This window comes from Alosa alosa, chromosome 12 (genome assembly GCF_017589495.1).
Source record: "Alosa alosa isolate M-15738 ecotype Scorff River chromosome 12, AALO_Geno_1.1, whole genome shotgun sequence".
Classification (NCBI taxonomy): Eukaryota; Metazoa; Chordata; class Actinopteri; order Clupeiformes; family Clupeidae; genus Alosa; species Alosa alosa.
Genome location: NC_063200.1, coordinates 19,932,548 through 19,943,525, shown reverse-complemented (window position 1 = coordinate 19,943,525; position 10,978 = coordinate 19,932,548). Strand labels below are relative to the sequence as shown.

At 42.5% G+C, this 10,978-nt stretch overlaps 2 protein-coding genes across 2 annotated transcripts; one reads left to right on the top strand and one right to left on the bottom strand.

Moving 5' to 3' along the window:
* Positions 1–1,805: 1,805 nt before the first annotated feature.
* On the top strand, positions 1,806–5,006 carry iscub (iron-sulfur cluster assembly enzyme b). The gene is made up of 5 exons (XM_048258937.1): positions 1,806–1,963; positions 2,953–3,066; positions 3,680–3,790; positions 3,974–4,052; positions 4,381–5,006. Exons 1-5 carry the CDS (start codon positions 1,865–1,867, stop codon positions 4,467–4,469), a joined length of 492 nt encoding a protein of 163 aa, XP_048114894.1. The 5' UTR covers positions 1,806–1,864; the 3' UTR covers positions 4,470–5,006.
* Positions 5,007–7,133: 2,127 nt separating this feature from the next.
* tmem119b (transmembrane protein 119b) lies at positions 7,134–10,665 on the bottom strand. The gene is made up of 2 exons (XM_048259086.1): positions 10,471–10,665; positions 7,134–9,258 (listed from the first exon to the last, which is right to left on the bottom strand). Exon 2 carries the CDS (start codon positions 9,239–9,241, stop codon positions 8,324–8,326), a length of 918 nt encoding a protein of 305 aa, XP_048115043.1. The 5' UTR covers positions 9,242–9,258; positions 10,471–10,665; the 3' UTR covers positions 7,134–8,323.
* Positions 10,666–10,978: the final 313 nt, after the last annotated feature.

Genomic DNA, 10,978 nt, shown 5'->3' with positions numbered 1-10,978 from the left:
TTCCAAAGTAATCCGGTTTTGAAATGGTAGCATTTCTATGGTCTCCAATTTTGGGCTTTAAGTGTCTTAAAACTGAGCTGTGCTTAAATACATACATATGTGTAAATATTAAAATCAGAGGATATACAGCTCATGGCTAAGAGTTTGTCGATGTAGCCATTATGATTTGTTTTCACAAAATGCTAAGCATGCATGTATTTAAGTGTCTTAAAAAAGTGCTTATATTGGTCAATGCATAATTTCATAACAGGCCAAATAGAAAATAAATGTTAAATGTTAAATATAGCCTAGACATAATATTAAAATCAGATGATGTAGGATAGTATAGAGTTAGATAAAGTTGGATGGCTCCAGATGGCTTTGTTGCTACTGGGCATGAAGGGCAGGCCAATTATGAGTTCTGTCCAACACTGATGGTAGGTTTAGAAAAAAAGTCAGCACATTTTAATCATATTGCAATAATACCAATAACCGTGATCATTTTGGTCATGATTTTTCATCAAATGTTCATACTGTATCTCTAGTGGCTGGTAGACTTTGGAATCCACCAGCCACAATGGTAGGTGGAAAAAATATTTTAGGCTATTTCCATCCCTGATACATAATGCATACATCATACACACATTTATAAGTCTCAATCTGTCCACAAAACTCGCCAGAAGTCATCATTTAAGGGGTTATTTTTCATTTTTTTCTACTGAGCTACTACCTTTTTTCAGGTGGGCAGGGGGGCCCTTTTCATGTCTGTGCCCAGGGTCCCAGTGGCTCATAATCCTTCCATGCCACGGGGTTAAAACACTGGTCTTGTTTTCAAGTGCAATCAATAATTTAATTGTACATTTTGAAGAAACTTTTCCATTCTATTAGGTTTTTTTAAAAACATAAATAAGGGATTATACTGTACATAGCAAAAAAGTCAGGGGACAGACATTTTTAAAAATAGGTTTAGGGAAAAAATTAACGCACACGCACTATGACTTCACAAAATCTCACTCCAGCCAAACACCCAAAGTTGGCAACCCTGGGTAAATGGACAGGTGATAGTCAAGCATAGGCCACTTCGAATAGGCCTATAAATGTGGTTTTAATTGTACTGTGTCCTTGGTGACTTGAAACAATAATAACTGTAATAATAATAATAATGATAATACATTGTTGTTACAGTTTTCCTTGTGTACATTATCATTCACATGCCTTGATGTCAAACAATACTGTACACCTCAATAAACTGATGCTATGTTGTTTTAAAGACTAATAGGTTTGGGCATGTTTTGTAGGATGTGCAACTCAACGTGACTCGGCAAGCGTGCTCTCCACTAATGCACGCAATGTGTTTCCCTTCTCTTCTTTCCATTTGGCACCGCTCTGTGGCGCGTTTGCTATTGAGACTTACAGCACAACTAATGCATATCACCCAGACCCATGCTTGGGTGCTTTGTGGTCACTGCCACTCAAAATGTGGCCTGTGTTTAAAAAGAGGCATCAAGCTATAGCCTAAACACTTGTTATTGTGGACAATGACACCAAGTCGCGCAAAACCATTTTTTTTTTTTTTTTTTTTAAATAAATCGGACATTTGTGTGGGCTAAAATGTGGTGAACTGTGGCTTGTTCGGTGAAATTCAGTCGGACATAATTTTTGCAGAATTCCCATCTCCCATGAGACAATTTAGGCTACATTTTATTTGTGGCGTTCAATGCACCTCGTTGTTGTTACAACAAACTAAAACATTTTTGCTCCGCCCCCTGTGTCAGATAGGCTACAGCAGCGAGGTTGTCACTAGCCAGCTAGTGCTTTGCTATTTCCCTATGGCTACATCATCCCCTGTAGAACTAGTTTAGCAGTGCGTCATTCACTGAAGAACATGGCGAACGTTGTGAAGAAGTGTGTCTCTCCTTTAGTTCTGCTCAATAGGAGGCTTTCTACTCCAGATCTACGAGTACAGTCTGCTTACCACAAGAAGGTAAGATTGTGAAAGATTGTGAGCTTGTGAAAATATAAACCTTGTTATACCACCAATAACCCAGCCAAACAGTCTAGGGATGTTTGGTAACTTCAGTGTTTGTAGTAGCAGCAGCTAGAAGCTAAGCTAGTTATGCTACGTAGCTAGCTAACCTAGTTATCTAAGTTGATCAGGACCTGTTTTGTCAATAAAACTAGGACCCAGTTGTTTTTATTATGTCAGGAAAATATTAGCGATATCAACAAACCCACTAAGTTAGACAGTGCGCCTGCTTTTGTCGGTATATTTAAAATGACATCTGCGACACGGCTAACTAGATAACGTTAGCTGATATAACTGTTGTCGCCGGGGGATTACTTTGCCCTTGATAACACCTGCTTTAGGAACTAAAACACAGGTGAATCTTCCTTTCCGTTTACCGCCATGTGTTGCAAAATAAGTGTCCTTAGATATATGTGTTTTCTGTAGGCTAACGTTACTGTAAACATTCTGTTCACCTGTTTGCTCAGTCAGTGACTGTGCCTTGGTTTGTTAATGTTAGTGACACTAATGTATGGTAGCCTATGGTGTTCATTTTGAGGTCCTCATTATCATGAAATGATGTTTGGGCATGTAGTTTATATAATTCAGGTGTTGTACACCTATTATTTAGGTGTTGTACAGCAATTATGTAGTGATTGCCTACAGATAATGGAAACTAGCCTATATACGCAGTAGATATTGTAGGTTGTCGTAATCTCCTATTAAGAATGGGTGAGAGTGAGTCAGCACCAAGATTATCTCTAAATCAGGCCCAGTCAGGAAGAAGGGGGTAGGATTGTACCCGCCCAAATACATGGCGGATAGTGCCGGGCTGTCTTAAGCAGTTTATTTTGATTTGTCTTACGTAACTCAACTGCAATGCCTGTTTTGGGTTTCATAATGGAAAGGCTAGGCCATGACATAGGCATAGTCATGTGATATTGAATTGTTTTCACTTTTGCCCTCAGGTGGTGGACCACTATGAGAACCCTCGTAATGTGGGGTCGCTGGACAAGAATAACAAGAATGTGGGCACAGGACTGGTCGGTGCACCAGCCTGCGGTGATGTGATGAAGCTTCAGGTACGTCTCCATCTAGTCTCCATCTAGTCTCCGCCTTGCTCATCGCTGATCTGACCAGTTGTCCTTTCACTAACCGTAATGAGGCTTATATTAATAATGTGGTTTGGCTTGTTAACGCTGGGCTTCAACACAAACAAAATGAAGGTTGGGTTACCAAGAGAACATAAGCACTTGTTGTGTGCTCGACTGTAAGCCGGTTTGGATGTCAGCTGAGAGTAAATGAAATCATTTAATCAAACTGAGGTCATGTAATGTCTACTCTGTATGGTGTAATAAATACCCAATATTTCTTTGAAGTAAACTAGTTATTACTTAACACTTACTGGTATAGCCAGTGTTTTTAATCTAAAATGACATTATAATAAGAAATATAATGAGGTAACATTAAAATAAGGTGTACATTTCATTTGTATGTGTAAATTTGAATATTTTTGTTAATCATACCAACATTGTGCATGGTAATTGTTCTTACTAAAATGCCCTCTTCTATTTTTTAGATTTATCAGTCTTACATCTCTAGTACCTGATAAACTGATCTGTGCTATTGCCTAGTTAGGACTACCTTGCAGGTGATGATGGTAAAGGTAAAATTTGTTTAATATGTGTTTAACAGATTGAAGTGGATGATAAGGGGAAGATTATTGATGCTCGCTTCAAGACCTTTGGGTGTGGATCAGCTATTGCCTCCAGTTCCCTAGCAACGGAGTGGGTGAAGGGCAAATCTGTGAGTCTTGTGACGCTTCCACTGTCCTGTTTAGGGGTTCTTTTTGAGTTCTTGTTTTTAGTACAAAATGTATTTCTACTTCTGTCATTTCCTGTTGATGTGAGTTCCCAGCGAGAGTTTCAGTTTGCTCTTTCTCCTGCCAACACTAAAAAAAGTCTTTGTGTGCCCTTTTTTGACTTGCAGGTTGATGAAGCTCTGAAGATCAAGAACACTGACATTGCCAAAGAGCTTAGTCTTCCCCCAGTGAAACTTCACTGCTCCAGTACGTGCCAATTTTAATTCAACACCACAACTGCACAGTCACTTACTTAGTTGATTAATAATGATGAAGGCAGTTTCAAGTAAAGCTTTACTGATTTCTACTAAATGAATAAAGATATTATATAAAAAGCATTTCCTAGAAAACTCCCATTGAATCAGTACCGGGATGATTCAGATTTACGTGTTTCAATAACATCATAAATGTATGAATTGTTAAATCAGATGCCATCTCCAGATGCCAGATTCCATCCCCTTGTGCTCTCTGTGTATAAGATGTTCCTGGTTATTTTTGGCTGAGCTAATTCTTCTCCTTCTCCCTGGTTCCTCAGTGCTGGCAGAGGATGCCATCAAAGCCGCTCTTGCGGACTACCGGCTCAAGCAGAGCGACGAGGAGAAGGCTGCCAGTGCCAGCAACTAAGTGGAGCAGCGGTTATATTAGGGATTATGGTCTTTCGCCCACCCTCTCTCTGTGTCTCACCCTGCAGCACCAACTTACTACGTCTGTAGCGCAGTCTTCTTACCCAGGCAGAGACCACATACAGTGCAAACCAGTACTCTTCAGCCCTTTGTCACCGTAGCCTGTCTATTAAACGCACAAATGAAAGCAATTCACCGTCAGGTTGCGATGGGTACAAAAAAAAGTTGAGCCTTATTTTCTTGCAGAGGAGATCGTAAAGAGGGTATCAGTTCAGTGCCGAGTTTTGTGTGGGAGGTCTGTGTCTTGATTATGTTGTGGGTGTGTGTGGAGTGTGGTTTCAGCCATTAAGTGGCGCTGTGTGGTACTCCTGGCAGATGGCTCAAGGAGTCTAAATGAGCGGGAATTGGAATTGAGCTCTCAGTATTAAGTGCTGGAGGATATTGAGGTGGATTACATTGTATATTGTGAACTTCGTGTATTTGCTCCCTGATTGTGACAGCCTGATATTATGGACAATAAAGTAAAATGTGTATATCATTGGATTGCGTTCTGATATCAATTATAGTTATAAATGAAGATAATGGACTCTTAATCTGTATTACACATAATGCACTATGCAATGCTGTTATACTGTCCTGTACACACTAATGTTCATTTAATCATTGGGCATAAACATTATGTTCATTTACAGTTTTTCTCGATCGCGTTGATGCTTGTGTCAACTCTGACATCAAGTTTTCAAAACCGTTAACACCCATGTCTGAACAAAAGCGCTCTGGCCAAAATGACACATTTTGCTTGCAAAAGGCTGTTACTCTCTCAAATCACTTAACATGCATTGCCTTCAAACAACACATCCTGTCATCAAATCACTGTTTGATTTCAGTAAATCATTACACACTGGATAACAAAATGCAAAATGTAGTTCTCAAAATTAGCCTTTTGCTATGTCTGTCTGTTCCATTTCTTTCTCATTTTTCTGGTATCAGAAAAAAACTGAAAAGACAAAATTTATTGAATAAAAAATAATGGTAATCATTCCTCCCAAGATGTATTGACATGGAAGACCTATAGTAGGCACCTAGACAAGACAACTTTCATTGAACTACAACTTGTCATTTTTCATCAAAATAGACCTACAGTTCACACCTTTTGTACTGTTTTCTCCACAGTAATTTCTCTTAGATCCATACTTGCAAATAGCAACACAGAACAGACATGGCATCTCGTGGGGCAGCCGTGGCTGTACTGGTTAGCGCTTCGGACTTGTAACCGGAGGGTTGCCGGTTCGAACCCCAACCAGTAGGCACGGCTGAAGTGCCGTTGAGCAAGGCACCTAACCCCTCACTGGCTCCGCCGCTGTTGTTGCAGGCAGCTCACTGCACCGGGATTAGTGTGTGCTTCTCCTCACTGTGTGCTCACTGTGTGCTGAGTGTGTTTCACTAATTCACAGATTGGGATAAATGCAGAGACCAAATTTCCCTCACGGGATCAAAAGAGTATATATACTATACTTATGGATAATGAATGATTGCTGTTTGAAGAATTGTGCAAAGCAGTTTCACACAGGTGTATCCGAGATTCAGACTTATGCAAGGAATCTCTCTGTAAAAAAAAGATGTTTTCCTTTTGTTTAGCACAGGGAAACCAATAAAGTTTGGGGTCTTTGAATGACATGTGTAAACTGTTTTGCAAAAGGGTGTGAGAAATGTGTGAACCCAATGAAAAGGTGTGAACACATTTGCCAGAGGTGAATTCTGCTGTGCAGAGAAGGTGTTAATGAAGACCAAGTGGATCCCAGTTTCTTTAAGCAGGTCAAAGCAATCGAGAAGAACTGTAATGACAAGCAACACCACTCTACTTGCAAACACAGGTCGCAAACATTTTGCTGAATGCTAAAGGAGAGAAAATTCACCTTTACTTGGGTGGATGAAATCTATGAGGTGGACTGGTATTGTCCACTAGATGGCAGCAGTATATATATAAAAACATTCATCCATTTTCCCAATGCATTAGTAAGAGACACACATTAGGCCTATTAATGACACAATGTAAGATAAAGCAATGCTGTCATAATCATAAATATCTTCACATAGATAATAAAATAATTTCGTTTTTTGCATAGTTTGTCCACTGTGTATTCTAACACTATACATCTCTCAAAGAACAAACTGAGGTGCAGGCTGAAAGATAGTTTTGCTACTTATAATGTTAACTAAATGCTAAGAAAATCAAAAGCTGCACCAAGAATTTCGAAAAGATCCCTATCCACCTCCCCATTCTCATTGTAAAAAAAGCAGAGACTCCAAACAAGTCTGTTATTGTTGAGAAACGGTGCATTTTTTTTTGCCTTTGAGAGGGAACCTCATAGGGCCAGATGTGAAAGGCTTTGAATGTGAACAGCGCAGCGTCATCGCAGAGGACCCACTGCTGTGTTTGGGCCTTGAGCCCCATCCTGCGACAGGAACTCAGTCTCCAAGCAGCCGGCGTTCTCATCCTTTAATGGAGATGTTTAGAGATAGGATAAACATTTGGCTGTCTAAAGAATAAATTACACATTTTATTAGGCCAATACTCACTGTGGAGGTGTGGGGGATGAAAGTCAGTTAACAAACAGTGACCTTACTATTCCACATCAAAGGAGGAGAAGGATGCATCTTTTGTTGTCCAAAACTTTTATTTGTTTGAAATATAGTAATCATTGGCAGTACCTTCTGAACAGGCTTAAATAGAAGGATAAATAGAAAGTGAACAAAAAAAACAAGAGATGGCAAATATAGGCTATGATGGTGGACACAGGCTCGCTCAGTGAATATGATTGTGTTCTGAACAAATCCTCTTAAATGTTCTTTGCAAAAGCAGAGCTCAGTTTATGGCAAGTTTCAGGTTTTAAGGCTCACATGTAGAATCTGGTTGGGGTCACCTGGTCCTCATTAATGTAGAATATTCTACTTTGCACCCCCTAATGAAGAATGCTTCATAACAGATATAGTCAGCAAGAGCTAACTGAAGAATCCAAGCAGCCCTGTCTGTACCCGTTCATGGTGCGTTGAAAGCAAGCAATGCAGAGATACAGCAGATGGCTATACTAAATTGTATGACATTTGTGACATAGGGATAGCTGGGATCACTCAGTCTGTCCTGTGCTAGGTCTGGTCTCCCCACATCATATCTGCTTTCATTTCTGTTTTGGATTGGGAATCAGGCATGACCTAATTAGGTGCTCTGCTTGTGTGCCATTCTGACTGCCGTGCTCCTGATTTATGATATGACAAGATCCTCACAAGGGCCAGAGGCGGTGAACAGTCAGACCTGGAGACACTCCACCCACACACACACACACACACACAAACAGCCTCATCACCCTTGGTCTGGCCCCTTTGCACTTAAGTATGTGGGTGTTTTTTTTCCACTAGAAACACTAACTGACGACAAAAATGGAAGTTATCTTATCCCTCACAATCTTTACCCACCCCCACTTTAAGCCACATTTGTAATATCACCATACAATGTGAAAGATAACAAGGTCTTCCTCACATTTTGTTGTGAGATGTCAGTTATTTTATTCATTTTTTTAATGTACAAAGTCAAAGTCTGTGTGTCAAAGTTAAAGTCTGTGTTTTTAATTTTACTTTCATCAGCTTGGCTTGATTCCTTCTTACTCTGACACACTGCTTTACCTTTGCTGACCCATACTTGCAGCACACTTTGTAGAATAGGATTTACATTTCCCCCCCTCAAAATGCTGGAGGATTACGCCCGCCTCGACGCAAAGTCCATGTTTTCTCACTGCCCATGGAGGCCTGCCTCGCTCATTTCCCTGTAGATAGTAAACAGAGTCTGTTTTTGTTGCTTTAGAATGCTGTTTTCTCTCCAGCAAGGAGAGCTGTGGCTGGAGAGTCAGTTTCCTGTGTCTCCTCCGTTTCCTGTGGGCCCTCGGAGCTTTGCGGTCCAGGTGAAGTGTCACCCTCTTTAGGAAGCCCTTCCTCCTCCAAGCCTTTAAGTTTTCCTGTGTGAGTTTCGGGTGAAAGAGCTGGGGGCTGATTGACGTCATCGTCCTCTTCCTCCTTCTGAGGTGCGACACTCGCTGGTTGGCTCGGATTGGTCTCTTGTCCCGATGGGCTTGAGGCAGCTACTTGGGTTGCGTCCTCATTTTTGGTGCTTTTGTCAGCTTCGTCCAGCTTTGGTGCGGACCCCCCCTTGGCCTCCTTGTCACTTCGCACGCCTTTGGAGGGGCTGCGGAGGTTCTTGGTGATCATCAGGATGTCTTCCTGCAGCCGCCTGGCCGAGTCCCTCGCCGGCTCCCCCTGTTGACCGCCGGTGGCCTCCTTCTCCGGGACCTCGCTGAAGATCTTAGCGCCGCCGGACTTGTCACTCTGGTCCACGTACATCTTGCTGGGGAAGGAGCAGGGGTAGTAGGCGCTCACCTTGCGCTTGTGGCTGAGGATGGACGCACAGCTGATGATAACCAGCACTAGGACTAGCAATGAGGAGATGACCAGGATGGGGAAGAGGTTCTCCCGGAGGAAGTCCACCACCTGGCCCATGTGGAAGGGCTCAACCTGGGTCTTGTCTAGCGCTGCTCCGACTGTGGGGGCGGCCAGAGGTGGGATGCGGGCACCACGGGCCGACGTGGGGATCATTTCAATCTCGTCCGTTTCGCCGCTGCCTTCTGCTGAGATGTTGAAGGCCAGAGGGGTGGCCTCAATCTGGCAGCTGCAGTATAATGTGATGGTCAAACTGACCCAGCAGAGGACCGTGGAGAAGTGCATGGTGTACTTATGAGGAGCTGTGGGGGGAGAAATGGATTTATGGTCACTATCTCCGTATATTATATGTATTTCACTGCTCCTTGTTCCAGTTTTTCTTTCGATAGACTGAATTGCTCTTTTGAAACAACAAAATTATATAACTATGTTACTTATAGTAGAACTGTTGTAACAGTTGTGATTTATTGGAAATAGTTACTTTGGTATTTGGCTCAGAGAAATCAGTCAGGCAGTTAGTGCAGCCAAGCGTCATGGGATTAAAAAAAAATAGGTGACTGCTCTCTCACCAATACCATAAACAGTCTCACTAAATGAGCGGTTGGACCCACAGTGTGTACATGGTGAGAACACGCAGTAAAAAATGGTCTCAACTCGGTCAAACTCCTGAAAATTTCATGTCTCACATTATGAGCTCCAGCTGGATCTAGGGTATGAGATGAGGCTGCGATGTTACTCCTGGCAGAGATTAGTGGACTTTAACTGACATGGATTCACCTTCTTTCCCAGTCCCAGCTATGTGGCTTGGCTTCTAACATGCTCTCTGATTCAGTGCTGCTCATCTGTGCTCAAGCTGTCATTCCACACACACACACACACACACACACACACACACACAAAAAGCACAGGCACAGGCACACACACAGGCACATGCACAGATTTTTCTTCTCTGTCTCAAACCTTCTTTGTTTAATTCTGTCTGCGTTTCTCTTTCTGTTTGTATCAGACACTGTCCACCTCGCCTTGTGTCTCTTGAATATCTACACTCATAACTCAACAGTAATCACATTACACAGAAGTGTCAAAGGATAATCTTGCCAACAATGACCTACCAGGTTTTACTAATTAGCTTATCCCTTCCCCTCAGAGTGTTCCCTCTTTTTCATAGAACAGAACAAAAAGGTCCTGAACAGAAATAAAATGTGTTTCATCATAATAACTTTTGCAAGAAGTCTGCAAGAATAGTCTGGCACGCCATAGCCATGCCATGCTCTCTGGTTTGCCAACATAAACCGTCCTAGTCTGGAGTATGGAATGTCTCTAGGCTGCACAGAGGAACTATGGTGAGCTGTCCCCTGACTTTACTAAAGAGAAAGGTTCACAAAAGACTACAATACCATAACTGACACAATCATTTCTTTAAAGATGATCTTCATTGGATGTTTAATATATAGGAAAGTTATGAAATTAACCAGGCCTGACAGAGAGCGAGAGGTTCCCACTGACTTACTCACCTCAGAAGAAGGGTAATTCCCTGGCTTTGTGTAGATGGAGGGAAAAGTTGAGTCAGACGATTTGAGAGAGACGACGTCTGAAGACTTTTCAAGCCCTCCTCTCTGCTCGCCTCTCCTCTCCTTTGTGCAGTTTAGTCCAGTCCTGCTCTGCTCCCGCAGCTGGATGGGAGTTGGATGGAAGGAGGGGGCTGCTGACCGGTAAAGGAGAAAAAATGAAGAGAGGAGTTTCAGGAGTTTCAGGCAACACGCCCCCACCCCCCCTCTCTCTCTCACACACACACACGCACACACACACACACACACACACACACACACACACACACACACACACACACACACACACACACACACACACACACACACACGCGCACACACACACGCACGCACGCACGCGCACGCACGCACGCACGCGCACGCACGCACGCACGCACGCACGCACGCACGCACGCACGCACGCACGCACGCACACACACACACACACACACACACACACACACACACACACAGG